Source organism: Pogona vitticeps, chromosome 1, assembly GCF_051106095.1.
Source record: "Pogona vitticeps strain Pit_001003342236 chromosome 1, PviZW2.1, whole genome shotgun sequence".
Classification (NCBI taxonomy): domain Eukaryota; kingdom Metazoa; phylum Chordata; class Lepidosauria; order Squamata; family Agamidae; genus Pogona; species Pogona vitticeps.
In genome coordinates this window covers 11,456,351-11,473,633 of record NC_135783.1, presented here as the reverse complement: position 1 = coordinate 11,473,633, position 17,283 = coordinate 11,456,351, and the positions used below count along the sequence as shown (strand labels likewise).

Genomic DNA, 17,283 nt, shown 5'->3' with positions numbered 1-17,283 from the left:
TGAAGCTGTTTCAAAAATTTTTTGTGCCCCTCTCCCCCCTCCACAATTGTTATAAATTTAGTAACTGAACGGAGGCATGCTTCAAGAACCTAAAACAATAGGAACTGTTAATGCTGTTTGTGTATCTTTGCTTTCAGCAAGTACTGGGTGCAAGAAGAGAGTCTGGAGTGCCATTGAAGGTCAGAAAGGGAAGGGTGGGGGCAAGGGAGAAGGAAGGGAGAGAGCACATGCTTCTATACCAGAACACACACAAAGGGGACAATAATATGAGCTTAGGGTGCAGTTCAATGGTTCCTAGTGCAGTGTCTCTCAGTCTTTCATATCTTACATCAGTCTCATCAATCCTTCTGTCAAAGAAACTGAATCCCACCCCAAGAGAAACAAAAAGCCCACTTCTGGTAATTTAGTAGATGAGGGATTGGGAGGTTAGGAGAAACACTGTACAGTCGTGCCTCGCTTTACAATTGCCCCGCATTACTACAAAACCGCATTACGACGATCTTTTTGTGATTGCTTTGCAATGATCGGTTCCCTGCTTCGGGAAATGATTCTTTGCAAAACGACGATTTTAAAACAGCTGATTGGCAGTTTCAAAATGGCCGCTAGGTAAACAAAATGGCTTCCCGCTGTTTTCTGGGACAGATTCCTCGCAAGACAGGCAGTGAAAACGGCTGCCCTATGGAGGATCTTCGCTGGACAGTGAGTTTTGACCCCACTGGAACGCATTGAAGGGGTTTCAATGCGTTTCAATGGTTTCTTTTTCCGCTTTACAATGTTTTCGCTTAATGGCAATTTTCCTGGAACGGATTATCGCTGTTAAGCGAGGCACCACTGTACACCCTAAGTTATGCCTAGCACGCTGTGTGACAGATGAAGCCTCTGTGCCAGGCAGAGTCAGAAAAGACAGCACTGCCGGTGTGAGCAAGAAGATAAAAAGGAAGAGAAGAGTGAGCCGTCCCCTCATACGTCTGTAAAAGAGGAAAAAGATAGAGAAGTTGGAAAGGAAGATATAAGGAAAGTCATAGCAAAGATGAAAGGGTTAAAGGTGGGAAAGGAGGAGGAGGAGTCGGGAAAGAGAGAGAGAAGGGAGGTAGACGTTTTCTTAACTTTGGAGGAGGGGAAGGAATTGGGAGAGACATGAAAGGTGGTGCTGCTGAAAGAGGACTGACTAGATCCCACAGAATGGAATAGGTCTTCGAAAGCTGAGACCGTAAGGAGACGGAGAAAAAGGTGGAAGAAGGGAAACCAATCATCGAAGGACTGGGACCAGAGGAATGGACAGTTTTAGTACACCCTCGAGGACGGGGTCCTTGGAAGAGGGTGATTTTGGCCAGGACCGGTCCAACTGCATGAGAAGCCTCCCGAAGGGGGAATGGTCACATCATCCTTGCTGCAGGATGATATGTGCGGTAAGGTATGGCTGCCTGATAAGACCGACGGCTCAAGAACGCTTCGGCCAATCTTATGTATAGTCTAAAAGGTGATGACTAACCTCTCAACTGTTCTTCTGTTTCAAGTCTGATTTTGTTAATCATTTCATCTCTGGAAATCTAGAAAGCAAGATCTGCATTATGACTCCAAATAATATTTGAAAATTAAAATAAGATTCTGAATCACTAACCACATCCTATACCTGAGAGCAACATTCCCTCTAATTTTTCCACCAGCGCTGGGCAGGGGCCCTGCCCTCTGTGCACGGGTGGGGTGCTGGCCGTAACTGCAACAAAATATGCAGCAACACTGGCAGTGGGTGCATGGCTCCGATGCAGTGCTGCACAGCCGCACACCTACTCAGCTTAGAGGGAACATTGCCTGAGACTCAAGATAAAAGCCCAAATAACTAAAGAAACACTTCTTTTTCCATATCAATCTACCCATATTTTAAGATCTTTAATGAGGACATTTTTCTAGATACCCCCTTTCCTAGAGGTAAATTATTTTACAAGGAAAAAATATTGGCAGTGGTGCCCGTCTATGAAATGCCCCTTAAAGAGGCTTATCTGAAACCTATCATCTTTTCAGTGCCAGGCCAAGACATTATAATCTGTCCCAAACCTTAATTTTAAACTTTTAATTGTTAAGCTGCTTCTTGTTAAGGATTTCATTCTATGAGCCATGTCATACTACACTGTGATATAAATGCTTTAAATGAAAAGGACAACAGAATTATCCATGGAATATTTCATCTGATAGACAAATGTCTATACATCGCGTCAAATGCAAATAACCCCTTTGTGTTGAGATCACCAAGGAGGAACATTTGTTGCCTCTGTACCTAGGCTTTCCTGCAGGCTCCTCCCAAACTTAGAAACGAATGAAGAAACAAGAGGCTTCTGTTCTCCATCTCAAGTGATTTTGTGAAAAGGGGGAGCAAATCAGTGGACCTGCAGCCTTCAGAGGTACTTCTGGATCACAGCACCAGGGAACTGCACAGCAGAAGTGTGCTGGCTACTAAGGACAAGAGGCGGGGAACACTTCTTACATGCACATTTGCACTTCATGAAACAAGAGTAAGATGTTCAGAGTGCAAACAGCTAAACGGAGTTGGACGTGTTAAACAGGTTGAAAACAGATGGTAAAAAAACGGAAGAGTTGGGTTCTCTCTATCAAAATGAATTTAATTACTCACTTTTTCATGGGTGATGTCTGAAAACACTGAAGTGATCTTTTCTGACGCAAGGCTGTGCAGAGCAAGTGGGAGAGAAGAAAGACTTTTTTTTAAATTGCTCATTTCCATAATTTTCAAATACAGACAAGGGCTATGCCTAAACAATTATCCAATGGCATTGATAAATAACTACATCTATAGAAGCATCCCACACATCTTGAAACGGACTGTGACAATGACTCTGTGCCCTCAAGTCAATTCTGATTGATGGTGACAGGGTCTTCCATGTACACAGTACTCAGAAGCAGTTCAACAGTCCCTTCTTTTTGGGGTGCTCTATGCCTGCGTAGCTGGTCCAAAGCTGCACAGGTTGGCTCTTCTCCCAATGCAATCAAGAAAACAGCAACTCTGTTGGTAAATAAGAGCTCAGGTTATTTATCTCTAGTGACTGTGAGGGTCACATTGCTGTTTGGCCAATGAAACCGTCATTTGGCAAATGGATTGTTCAATGAAATCAGAGAGGAACAATGTAGCATGTGACTAGAGTGTATATTAAGATTCAGGAGACCTGGGCTCACGTCTCCACTCAGCCACTGAAACACACTGGGGTGTGTGTGAAAATGGTAAAACCACTCCTTACATATGTCAGCTACCTTGGAAACTTTACAAAGACAGACATAATTTGGGATTAATTTGACAGCACACAACACACACAACGACATCAAAAGACCACGATGATCCCCCGAGGAAAGTGAAAAGAGCATAGTTCTTTAATATCCTCTGTTAACTCCTCCTTCTTCAATTCCCTGCAAACACTGATGTATGAAAGCCTGAGCTACTTGGTGCCACTGTTTCTTTACTGCAGAGCGATCTTTCACCATGGCAAGAACTACATTAATATATGCAGCAGTTTCCACATTTAAACTATCCCGTCAACACAATCAGAAGGATCACCCAAAAGCCACCCCTATTTTTGTGTTAAATCGCTGAGATGAGCAAGGAGCAGCAGGAACTCTGCCACTAAGGGCCTACTATTCCCCACCGTCCCATCTGAAATTGCAAGCTACATGCACCCACCAGATTTTGCTAACATAAGATGGAACAAAGTAAACATGAATATTAAGGTTGACAAACAGCTCATGATTTCTGTAAGAAACTTCTACTTTAACACAGTGAAGTCACTAATTGCAATCCAGCATTGATAATCTGATAGCTGTTATGTGTGTAGAGTGGCATGGGCTGGCACTGATCAGGGAAACTAAATATGTTACATCCAAGAGGAGAGAAATAAGACTTCCAGGGCAAAAATGGGCTGATAGAAGAGGCCCAGAGGGAGGGCATGTTTTGTTTTATTTATAAAATAAAATAGAGACAAAAGCCCGGCTGTAGTCGGGCTTTCCTCACTCCACAGATTATGATCCTGCAGAGCAGGCCCACTGAATCAATGGTGATTTAGAGAGTTTAACTCATCCATAAGCGACATTGATTCAAATAGGCTTACTCTAGTTGCCACTTACTTTAGCATGGTAAATCACAATTGGAGTAGGCCCATTTGAATCAATGGAACTTACAGAGGAGCTGACTCAATAAATCCCCATAGATTCAATGGGCCTACTCTAGTGAAACTTACTACTATACTCTGTCTGACATCCAGCAGTAAGTCACAACTAGAGCAGGTCCACTGAATCAATGGAACTCAGAAGGAGCTGATTTACCAAATCTCCACTGATTAAGTGGCCTACTCTAGTTGAGACTTATTACTGGTTAACAGCCTCTTCCGTTTTTCCTTCAAACAGTTTAACTGCCACAGTTTCAACGATTTCTGGGAAGGTTGTATCTCCAAGACTTCAACAAACACATTTTACCTACATTTCAGGCTTGTCATGGAGTCAATGTAAAAGTGGAGTCCGAAAGACTCCACCTGTAGGTGTATTTCTTTGTAACATATAAACAGCAGCAACAAAAACTTGAGCCAGCGCATTAATGTATTGGTTGCCCACTTACTTCTTGGTATATTCCACAATCTCCTCAGGAGCAGTGAATAATTTCTGGACCGTTCTCTTTGTAACCTTTTGCTCTCTTGTCAGCTGTTGTATGGCTTGAATTATTTTCTGTGTATGCTTCACACCGACTTTGATGGCATGACAGAAATCTTGCTGCAATACGTTTTCCGCTGATGCTTCCAACATAACTATTCAAATTGAGAGATAGAAGTCAATGAATTATTACTAATACTATTATTTTTTTTCATTTTTATTATCATTGTTGTTGTTGTCCAAGACCAGCAAAAGACATTAAACATAATTCAGATTACACTGTTAAGGCAGTCACAACACTAATACAGAGGAAAATAAGAAAAAAAGTTATATCTTAAAGTCATTACCCATAAAATCTTCATATATCTTGCAAGTCAATTAATCAATGCACAAAACTAAAATACAGTAATTCAAACACTTTAAAGACTAACTGCTATATTTTAATGTGAGATTTTCTGGACAAGTCCACTTCTTCTGACATGAGAATGGGATCTGTAATGTCTAATAAAGTGGACCTGTCCGCAAAAGCTCACCTTAAAATATAGTACTTAGTCTTTAAGATGCCACAACATTTTTGTCTTTTTTATTTTTTCATTTTGGTTTTCTTTTTGCCTGATATATTAACAAATATGTTATTATTGTACAGCTCATTAAAATTATGTCACAGGCCACACTCGAGGCATGCACAATCACACATAAAATGTACCAAACATATGTCTTAAAATATAGCAAACATGGCATATTATAAGTGTGGTTATGTATGCCTGGCACACCGTTAGTGAGCTTTACGATTACATGCTTTTGTTAATGCTGCACATTATTGTGACTGCTCTCTTCTTCGACTAAGTTATACATCAGAATTGTTACCAAACCCTCAGTATGCATTTTGAACAAGATCAAAATCAATCATTACCAAAGTCTGTAACTGACATACTGTGGTTGCCTACTTTATCTTAAAGAAATCCAAGTGGCCAGTGTGTGCTTTGAAAACAGATGCCCAGTATTGCAGGTTCAAGTAATGACTTGTACACATTAAAAAAAGTTTCTCTTGGCTTGATCCCTCTGTTCTTAGAAAGCTTCTCTCTCACTCCTCTTTAGGATTAACTTTAGACTATGTATTTTGGCAGGTTATCCAGGTAAGTTAGTATCTACAGATCTCTCTACATACCTCCCATTTACAAACTACATATTCCATGTTTTCCCCACTGACCCATCATCTTCCTGTCCCCTCTTATTCCAATCCTGTAGCTTCTAACTTCACTCTCCCAAACCAGCTACAATAAATCTGCCTGAAATGTACTCCCTCTGTCTACTACTATTCCAATCCCCCTCCTCCTTTGGCACAAACACTATGGATGTTGAAGTTTCACTAACAAACTTAATACAAAATACAGTAAAGCATTAATCACAGGAATAATCTGACTTCACACATTCACAGACTTCACTTCTCCCTCAACACTCCATATGAGAACCAGAAATCACTCTGAAGTTACTCAAGCCAATATGGGAGGTCTATCTGCGAGTCATCGTTTGATGCTACAATCATCAACGAACAGGCATGCATAAACTGGTCCTCCAAGAGACTTAAGGAAGATTTTGAAGCAATAACAAACAGTTTGACAAATGCTTAATTTTGGAACAGTCTCAGATTATTTTCTGGACACTTGACGATTAAAAGTGATTTTTAATTACTTACCTATTTGGCTAGAAGGAGCTCCAGAAACCACCAAATTTAAAGTACTGGAAGACATTTCCTTTCGAGTAGGATTAATAACAGGTTCTCCATCAATCAGTCCTACTCTTACAGCACCTAAGGAGATACTCCAGAAGTTAAGGGAGTCCATTCATTATGTTTTTGCAATCGAAACAAAACTAGTTCAAGAGCTCATGCAACTACTTGTCAAAAGTCCCTGTAACACTGAAAGATTGACGCATAAAGTTGGATAGTATTTGTCAAGGTAATTTATTCCTGACATTTTGCTTTCAAGCATGCAAGTTTCCAACCAAAGCTTGGAAATAACCAGTACAATAACAAGTTACTGATCATCAATACTTTCTGATAATTAGGCATAGGTATATTAACTTATAAGTCATTTGATAATTAATTTCAGTCCTTTTATAATACAGTGATCAATTTTACTTATTTTTACAGTTACAGGGCTTGGTCTCAACAGTAGAGGAGGAATATCAGAAGATTCAAGTGCAGGCTTATTCTGAGCCTTCTCCTACATTGGGGGTGTTAAGCTAACAATATTTATTTAACTGTTCCTTTTCTCCTATACAAAGACCCAAGTCAGTTTACATTATTAAAAGGACAATATTTAAAAGCTAAAAAGAGTAAGTATACAAATATTTAAAAAGAATTAAACAAATACAGTATCTTATTAAAAACGGTAAATAAAATCAATAATAAAAATACACAAAAGCAACAACATGGATGGGAGCAAAATGTGTTCTCCATCACAGAAAAACATTTTCTGCATCACAATATTCTTAAATTAACTAGACACCCCTAGCTGAGTTGCTCGTTGTGAATGGGAAAGTAAAGATTTCTTGTTTTAAACTCTAGCTATGTCAATAAATCACAGCTTGCTTCTTCTCACTATCAATATGGAGTAGATTTGTAACAATCTAAACAAGTAAATGCACTGTTGCTTGAGCTGGCTGTTATTTGCCAGTAAGGCAACATTCCTGTACACAGGGTATTGTAAGCAAGATAAAAAGCAATTCTGGATATAGTTCTTACAGCATTTTTAGCAGTTCCCCATCCTAGTAGCAGTAGTAGCAGCAGCAGCAGTAGTAATCATCATCCTACCTGGTGCACAGCAAATTACTTCTGAAATTGCAGTTTCTAAAAGTTTTATACGAATTCGTATTCCAAGTATTTCCCCATTTTTCTATATATTCTGAAATATTCATATTCTCAGTTGTTTCAAACTCTTTTTTAAATTTATTGAATTTAATTTTTTACCCCATGTTTCTTCTAAAAAAAGGACCCAAGATCATTAAAAGGCAATTATTTGAAGCTAAAACCAGTAAGTATATAAATACTAAAAGGATTAAACAAATACCACTCTGAGAATGGTAAACAAAAGTAATACTAAAAACATATTCGAAACAGTAACTTAATACGACTACTGTACTTAATAACAATCCTGGGAGAGAAAAATAATGGAAATAATGAAAACAATGAAATTAACTCTCTAACTAAACTAAAACTCTAACTAAACTCTCTAACGCTACTAAAATTCTGAGTTCTAGTCATCATAGTATATGAATTTGAGAATTATTTACTTATCTTACTTTTAACACTTTAGTAAGACTAGCACACCCTTTTTCTTTTGAAATATATTATCATTTAAACATTTTTTTTGTGTTTCTACATTAACATTTTTACTCACCAATGGGACCATTCCATGGAATATCAGACAAAGCAAGAGCCGCGGAAGCTAAAAATAGTAAGATTTTTAAAATTTGAAACTGTTCATTTCATTAAGATTATACATTCAGTGGGTGGGGACAGGGTAGAGGTTGCAATAAATCGTTACCTCCATTGATTGCCAGGACTTCAGGATCATTGACACCATCTACAGCCAAAAGATTACAAAGGATCTAGTACAAGAAAAAAAGGAAAACATGGTTTCTTGCAGTGGTATTTCAAGGTAGTTTTCATGGCCAGAATCCTGCTATGGAAAAAGAAAAACCACGGGTGCAGAAGAGTAATTGGGCCAGGATTTCTCCCATTTGTCAAGTCATCTGCTGTGTGCACAACAGTTACGCAATAGTAGAGAGAAATCAGTCAAGTGACTGAGCAGCAGATAATCTGTCAAAAGAGGGTGGAAAGCCTGTGCAATTAAATGTTCCATGTGTTATTTCCAACAGATCTGTGGCCCATAAGTAGAGATAAGTAGAGATGGTGCCCTGCTCACTCCAGCCAGCACCCACTCAAGTGCCTGCTGGAGGGGATAAGGCACCAAACCGATCAGCCGTTTGGCCAGGAAATAAGCTGCTGGTTTGTCATGGTTCATGCCCATCTCTACCCATAATCAAAAACCAATTACTTTATGAATGGATTGCCTTCAAGAACTCGTGGATAAGGGCTGCCTTCTCCCCCATGCTCTTCCACATCTTTCAGGAGGATCCATTCAATTATGGCACCAACTTTACTGAATGCCACTGTCACTCACTGATGCCCACCTGGCTGCAGCCTCGTGTTCCTCTCGCTTGCCTCGTCACAATCTGTCTGTTTTCGGACAGTGAATAATGGCTCCAGACTTTACCGCAAAAACACAAGGAACTCATACATCCAATGGTATCAGAAGTCAGAATAAGAGACGAGATCTCAGGGTGTAGACAAATGTATATAATCTTTATTCTGATTTTAAAATGCTCAATGTATTTCGGCATTGTTTATAAATAATTTATTTCTGTTTTTATACATCGCTCCCGAAGAAGGTTGAAATGTGTTGTGCATTTTAAAACCAGAATAAAGATATTTTTCTACATCCTGAGACTTAGTCTCTCATTCTGATGCCACACTTTACCTACCTGATTAGAATCAAATATCCTTTGTATACTGCTCATAATTTTATTACTGTTTACATTATTAGCTCAGTTTGAGCTTCAATACTGATGTTATTTATCTTATGATATGTGCTTAAAAACAGAGAAAAGGAACAGTTTCCACTCAATTAAACTTTTGGACTCCCATCCAAGTTTCACATGTAAAACTGGACAATGCTATGTGCTTTCAAGTGTGGCCATGATAGCTATACACAATTTTCTAGCATTGTATGAAAGGAAAAGAGAAATGCTTCATCATATAGCCTCTTAAAGGGAGGCCAGGTCTAACAATAAAGTGACATTGCCCATGATATTTAAATAGGATTAAAATACAAAACCGCCATTTCATAGTTCTATAACATCAACAGCACACTAATAGTGAGTCTAAAAGGAGTAACTGACTAAAGTAACTTACCTGTGTATCATAATAATAGCCTTCTGGAAACAGTGGTCTAATTGATCTATCTGTAAAACAAGAATAAATAAAAATGAGATTCAATTTATTTAAAATATGTTCATATTGTTTTAAGCACAAGGGAAATAAAAACCAGTAACACTACAATAAAGAACTATCAAGAAAAAGGCATGGAAAACAGATAGGTGTTCACAGCTTTCCAAAAAGCCTGTAATAATGGGATCCAGGAAATCTTTCTTCCTCATACTAACCAAGCAACTGTTGTCTGTAGTTTGGTGATTCACAGTTCCATGGGTTGGGTAGGAGCCGTGATCTGGATAGAGTTGCTCTCCCACTGCAGGAACGGATGTGTAGGCTACTGGATTCATCTTTGTTAACTGAAGGCTTATATGAGGCCAGTGCCTTGGAGCATCTGGGGCCAGCTTCAACTGGTTTGTCAACTATGACCATTCCTGGAGAGGCGCAACCTTGCCCTGGTAACCTCCAACTTAAGACTACTGCAATGCACTCTATATAGGGCGATCCTATGTAGGCTGCTAACACGAACACCTTTCAAAGGCCATGACACCAGTTCTGAAAGATCTGCACTAGCTGCCAATGTACTTCTGCCGTGTGACTTCAAGACACTGATGGTTACCTATAAAACCTGAAGCAGCTTGGGACCTGGATATCTGAAGGTGTGCCTCTCCCTATATAAAACCTGCCTGATCACTAAGATCTGCTGGGGAGGCCCTCCTCTGCATCTCACCATTGAGCACTGTGTATTATACGAAAACGTGAGGGAAGGCTTTCTCAGTTGTACTACACTGAAAGCAGAATGTCCCTCCCTTGGAGGACTCACTGGCACCAACATTGACATGTTGATGCCAAATCAAAGCATCCTTCTTTGATGCAAAAATGTTAATGGTATGTGTATTAAACTGTTTTAATTTTAAATTGCTTTCAAGAATGTAGGATTCTAAACAGTCTTACATGGCTCTGCAATCCTCCCTGAGAGCTTGCAATATAAAGTGGGACATCCCCAAAGGAAATGAATGGTAAGCCACTTCTGAGTACTCTCAACCTGGAAAACCCTGAAAGAGGTCGCTGTAAGTCAAAACTGACCCAGGGGCACATGATGATGATTATGTTTAAAATAAATAAAGGGGGGGGGAGGGAGAATTAGAGGAGTTCAAAAAGGCCAGAGGTGGGATGCAAACAGTTATTCTGGACCTAAGCCTCCTTCAGCTCATATCTTGTCTTCTTTGTTCCCGTTTCAAATTGTTTTCAATTTAATTGTTTTAATATTTTAACTCCTCTTGTTCCTCAGTTAAATTCACTCTCTTTTGAGAAAGGTGTGATTAGTATGCTGGGCATCCAGTAAACAAACTATAAACAGTCATTCTGATGCTTCAAAGAAATTATTGCAATCATTATAACAGAATACAGGTCAATCTTTATAGGGCATACCTATTAGTCTGCTTGTAAGAATTTCTCTGTCTGTAAGACCTAGTTCTCTTCGCAAGTAGTTTGTAGGAATTCTTCCTGCTGCAGCAGCTTTTTGACGATAATCAACCTTATGAAGGAGAGACAGTATTATTATTACTTACTTTATTAATACAGTGGTGCCCCGCATAGTGATGATAATCCGTTCTGGATAAATCGTCGCTATCCGGAAATGTCGCTATCTGGGGCAAAAAACCCCATAGGAACGCACTGAAACCCCTTCAATGCGTTCCTATGGGTGATAAACTCACCGTTATGTGAAGATCTTCCATCCGGCCGCCATTTTCGCTGCCTCAGTAAGCGAGGAATCGGCGTGAAAACACTGCGGCCGGCCACTCTGTTGACCTGGCGGCCATTTTGGAACCGCCGATCAGCTGCTTTAAAACACCACAGTGCGAAGATCGGTAAGCGAAACGCCTACCAATCATTGCAATGCAATGTTTTCCCTATTTAAACATCACAATGTGATCGCTTTTGTGATTGCAAAATCCGCATCGTTATGCGGATTTGTCGTTAAACGGGGCGCTCGTTATGTGAGGCACCACTGCACATACAGACATACTAAGATACCAGCTTATATGGTCCACATAGAGCTATGAAATAATGTTACGGTTACTTTTTTGTTCAGTGATTTAGAGTATATCAAGCTTCTGTAATTATAAGCACAGTTACATACTAAGTGCAACACTTCAGTATGATTCCTTGTAATACTTACCACCAAAGGCATGAACTGAGATGCAGAAGGCTTTGTTTTGCTAACTGCTGTCACCATCACTGCTGTATCACCTAGCTTACATTTTAAAAAGGAAAAAGGAAAAGAGCTATTAACCATACTGCTTGAATTCACAGTAGTAAGCAGATGCATGTCTATTTCTCAAACATCTCACAGTAAAGGTATACAAAGGTGTTCTACCTGTACTACAGCACATCCATCAGCAAATCTGGCTAGTTTTCCAGAAGAGATTTCCAGTGTCCTGGAAAACAGAATTTAAATAAGTAAGTAAGTAAGTAAGTAAGTAAGTAAGTAAGTAAGTAAGTAAGTAAAGAAAGAAAGCCTACTTTAGCTAAGGCTTATTGGACTTGGTGGCGCTGCAGGTTAAACCACAGAAGCCTCTGTGCTGCAAGGTCTGAAGACCAGCATTCATAAGATCGAATCCACGCGATGGAGTGAGCTCCCACCGCTTGTCCCAGCTCCTGCCAACCTAGCCATTTGAAAGCATGCAAATGCGAGTAGATAAAAAGGTACCACCTTGGTGGGAAGGTAACAGCATGCTGTGTCTAGCTGTGCTGGCCACGCGACCATGGAAACTGTCTATGGAGAAACACTGGCTCTATGGCTTGGAGACAGGGATGAGCACTGCGCCCTAGAGTCAGACACGACTGGACTAAATGTCAAAGGGAACCTTTACTTTGTTAAGCCTTTCTGTTCCTATATAATATACTCTGTCTTATTTCCTGTCAGTGGGGGTTTGGACTACATGGCCTTTGGGATCCCTTCCAAATCTAGTTCTGTTTATCTGGGAACTGATGATCTCAAAAGAGATACAGTACAGGAAGCAAGAAAGCATAGAAAGGAAACTACCAGGAAGAACAGAATATATTCTAGGTACTTCTTACTAATGTATTTTTTTCTACAATTGTCCTCCTTTATTCACAAAGTTTTACAGGGGGTCCAGATAACATCTTGCATATGTAGCCCTCCTTTGTTTTTCACCAGTTTTTCCATATGTTTTCAGAATGGCTAATAGCTGTACAATGCATTTTAGCTAGCAGTCCACTATCTGAGAGCATTCACTCAAAAAGTGATCCTGCAAGAAAAAAATGTAAACCTATTACAAAGTGTATTAACTGCTTACTCTGGCTTTGCCAAGTACAGGTTGCTCAGTGTGTATGTTTTCCTACATGTTCATTTGTACCTCCAGCCACTTACACAACCCTCTCATGTTCTTTCCACACAGAAAAAGCAAAATATACAAAATGCTTCCAACTCAAAACGTTCTGCTCCATGACTACACACTTCCAACAGTTCATTTTCCACATAGAGTTATGAACCAAATACAATCAACATTTATATACAATATAAATACAATATATACAATATAAATACAACCAAATACAATGTAACGCGCTCTACGTGGGGCTTCCTTTGAAGCTGATGCGGAAACTTCAAGTGGTGCAGAATGCAGCGGCCAGACTCCTTACTGGAGTGAGAAAATACCAACATATCTCTCCTACTCTGGCCATGCTGCACTGGCTGCCCATCCGTTTCCGCACTGACTTCAAAGTGTTAATGCTTACATATAAAGCCCTAAACAGTTTAGGACCTCGATACTTGGCGGAACGCTTACTCCCAACTAGTTCTATCCATGTCACCCGCGCGAGCCAGGAGGTGAGGCTGAGGAGCCTGATGCTGAGGGAGGCCCGGAAAGAAAGAACTAGAAACCGGGCTTTCTCGGTGGTGGCTCCTCGTCTCTGGAATAACCTACCTCCGGAGATTCGCACTGCACCCTCGCTGGGTACTTTTAAGAACCAACTAAAAACATGGATGTATAGGCAGGCCTTCCCTTCCAGTTAATTCCTGTCCTCTTTCCTTTTTCCCCCCTCTTTATTTGATTTATTTTTATTTTTCCCATCTTATCGAATCATTTAATTAATTAATTGTTATAAATTTTTTTAGAACTTGTTATCCTTATGTTGTAAGTCGCCTAGAGTGGTCGAAATGACTAGATAGGCGGGGTATAAATACAATAAATAAATAAATAAATAAAATAAACATTTTGTGTTATGTGAAACAGAGCGATCTTTATTTCAGTAGCCCAAAAACAATGGACAATAGAAGTGAAAGGCCGGCTGGTGTATGTGAAATTGAATCTTCTATTTAAAACCTGTGTGTACACCATACACTAGACATCCTGAAAAGTTTTTAAAAATCTGAATATTAAAGATAAAATCTGTTTTTTTCCCCTGGGCAAACACCAGCTGGCAATTTTTTCACACAATATCAGTGGCAGCCTTGGAACCAGGAACACAAAGATAGGTTGATTAAAGCGTGTTAAACAGTTACTGTATGATGATGGATCAATTAATTACCTCCTAAAGGTACTATCTTTTACAAGCCTGCTCAAATCTTACAAGCTCAAGCCCGCAACACAGTCTCATTTATAAAGTGAATCCATTTCATGTTAGGTCTTCCACTTCCCCTTCCCTTTCGAGTGAACCATAACTAAAGCTTGAAAAATCCTGAACCAAAGAGGAAAGTGCCTGGGAAGAAATGCACATATGCAAAACTATAAAACAGAACAAGAAATACAGAAAACAATCTTGTGATCCATTTATAGCAACTAAGCGCAAGGTTGAGCAATACCTTACTGGATCACCAAAAAGTTACAGGTAAGATAAGCTTCATAACTCTGCATCAGGAAAAGGTGTCATAAAACCTGCCATTAAGCCAAACAATTCAAAACAGAGTATTGGCTCAAAAATAAAAAGCCCACCAAAATGAAGTTTAAAATCCGCCACACAAAGAGCTGTCAAAGGCGGTCAATTCCTGAGTCTTCTCCAGATTGCCCCCTCCTGTCAAATTTTCTACTTCAAGTGAATCCACACAGGATTTTTTTTGGAACTTTGCGGGGGGCGAGGGAACGGAAGCAGAGTTCAGCTTTTTACAACTTTACAAGAAATATGTGTTTATTTTCAAAATGTCTCGAGGCTCAAAGCCAAGTTGAGAGGCATGCTATCTGCCCTAGAAGCTTCCACAGATTAAATATGCTTCCACAGATCCTCGGTCTTAGGCAAAATAGAAATGGAAAAAACCAACAACAACCCATGTGTCACCTTTAACTCTTATACATTCTAATGTGAGCTTATGGGGATAAGGTCCACTTCTTCAGACATATAGAATAAAATGAAATGCAGAATTCATCAGTAAAACATTCACTGACTTTAGGGTGATCCTCCAGGCGCTCGGCTGAGAGAAACCTATTTCACGCGTGTCTGAAAGAGGTGTTTCAACTTCAGAAGCAAAAAACGAAGAACCAAAAAATGTTGCAAGTCCCTTGGTTTACTGCACCTTCTTAAAGCAATCTCGGTGCAAAGTGTCCCAGCAGGTAATACTGCGCCTTTTTTTTTGCTGCTTAAGCGGCCAGGGGTTTCCTAGCACTTAAAGGGAAAGGCACTCTGCACGTCCTCAGGAGCTAGCTTCACGCCTCTTTGGGATGAGATCTCTGGGCCGGCTCCCAGCTGAGGGGCGAAAACGAGCCTCCCTCCCCCTCCCAAGCTGAGGAGACAGCCGCGTGACCGGTTCCTCACCTGCCCCCTACGTCCACGGACAGCGACTTGGGGCCTTTCGCGGAGCTCCACAGGCCTCTAGCCATCCTCAGCCTCGCCGGCAACAGGCCGACGGGCGCCCTCCACCAGGGCCCCATAGCGCCCGCCGCCTGGGAAGCCGCCGCGACCCTCGGCAGCCCGGCCGTCGCCTTCCGCCTCAACAGAAAACCACCCCTCACACAGGCGGCGGCCATGACACCGGGGTAAAGGGGCCGCCTCCGACTAAGCCGCGAACTGATTGGGCCGCCGCAACAAGCGGCCGCGCCATTGGCTGCTTCGCGCGGCGCAAGAGACGAAAGAGGAGGAAGGAGCGAATGAATGGAGGAGGCCATTGGTGGGCGGGGCCTACGGGGAGTACGGCACGATGCTCGCTTTCGATTCCCGAGTCTGTTCGGGTGATGGCCTAGGAGTAGCGCGCGTCCGCCCTCTAGTGGCCGATGCTGTGTCACCTATTTATACCGAGGAGTGAAGGTCTAATAATTCGGTCTCTATGCTGCTGGTCCAAGTCTGATTTTGAGCAACTTTTCGGCATCCTCATCCTAGGCGGCTACATTATCATCATCATCATCTGGAACTGCGGAGCTGGAAAGGACCCCCATGGATCATGGAGTCCAGCCCTTGTCAGGGAGGCAAACGGGGGAATCGAACTCTAGGCAGCAAGAGACCTAAGGCACTGTTTTTGGACCAAAGATCTTCACCACCAGCTGTGCTGGCTGCAGTTTTTGGGAGCTGCAGTCCGATAACGCCTGGGTTACCCAAGGTTGGGAATCACGGGTGTATCGGATCATTATATGATTGAATAAAACACAAAATTGATTAATTTTATTCTGCATTATCCCTATGATGCATGGTAGGTTGGTTTGAAAGACAGGAAAAGCGTGCAGAAATAATGATGGGCGAAACCTAAAGCTGATTCTATTTACTGAAACAAATTACATTAAGGCTAGTCTTCCACCTTTTTTGGACCCATGGCAATTTGCATACAGGAAAAATAGATCTACTGATGATGTTGTGTCCATTGTGCTCCATACTGTATCGAGCCACTTAGAACATCAGGGAACCTATGCGAGGCTGTTGTTTGTGGATTATAGCTCTGCTTTTAATACCATTCTACCAAATAGGTTGTTTTTAAAAATGATCAACCTGGGATTACCTCAGGAGATCTGCATGTGGATAAAGGATTTTCTGACAGATAGGCCACAGTCAGTAAGGATGGGATCTCACCATTCTTCTACCCTGGTACTAAGTACAGGAGCTCCCCAGGGCTGTGTGCTGAGTCCCTTCCTCTATTCCCTGTACACACATAATTGCACCCCACTATATAACACCAACACAATTATTAAATTTGCGGATGATACGACGGTGGGGCTCATAAATAAGAACAATGAGTCTGCTTATAGAAAGGAAGTACAAAGGTTGATACTTTGGTGTAAAGAAAATCATCTCACACTTAACATCAAAAAAACTAAAGAACTCATAATTGATTTTAGAAGGAAGAGAAATGTACATTTACCACTGTACATAAACGGTGAGGAAGTGGAGAGAGTTGGTAGTTTTAAATTTCTGGGTACTTACATCTCAGAGGACCTCTCATGGACTATAAATGCCAACATGCTAATGAAGAAGGCACAGAAGAGACTGTATTTCCTGAGAATGCTTGGCAAGTTAAATTTATCTCAGCATTTACTTCTGTCCTACTATCGTAGCACCATTGAGTGTCCTAACCTATGGCATTCTGGCATGGTTTGGGAGTAGCTCTGTAGCGGACAAAAAAGCTCTACAGAGAACCATTAAAATTGCCCAGAATATTATCGGGCTCCAGCTACCAACCCTGGATGACATCTTCACAT

General features: G+C 40.9%; 1 protein-coding gene across 2 annotated transcripts in view; it reads right to left on the bottom strand.

Annotated features, from left to right (window-relative positions):
* The window catches only part of PNPT1 (polyribonucleotide nucleotidyltransferase 1), a 34,323-nt gene extending 18,543 nt beyond the window's left edge, over positions 1-15,780 (bottom strand). Inside the window, exons 1-11 of one of the 2 annotated variants that reach the window (XM_020808503.3) lie at positions 15,416-15,780; positions 12,021-12,081; positions 11,823-11,897; positions 11,072-11,177; positions 9,623-9,672; positions 8,193-8,256; positions 8,046-8,093; positions 6,341-6,454; positions 4,613-4,799; positions 2,630-2,681; positions 1,493-1,550 (exon numbers count right to left, since the gene is read on the bottom strand). In XM_020808503.3, coding sequence (XP_020664162.3) covers positions 1,493-1,550; positions 2,630-2,681; positions 4,613-4,799; positions 6,341-6,454; positions 8,046-8,093; positions 8,193-8,256; positions 9,623-9,672; positions 11,072-11,177; positions 11,823-11,897; positions 12,021-12,081; positions 15,416-15,765 — 1,165 coding nt within the window. In that variant the 5' untranslated portion in view covers positions 15,766-15,780. The remainder of the gene's footprint in view (positions 1-1,492; positions 1,551-2,629; positions 2,682-4,612; positions 4,800-6,340; positions 6,455-8,045; positions 8,094-8,192; positions 8,257-9,622; positions 9,673-11,071; positions 11,178-11,822; positions 11,898-12,020; positions 12,082-15,415) is intronic. The other variant, XM_020808504.3, reaches the window with a different exon arrangement.
* Between the last annotated feature and the right edge of the window lie 1,503 nt (positions 15,781-17,283).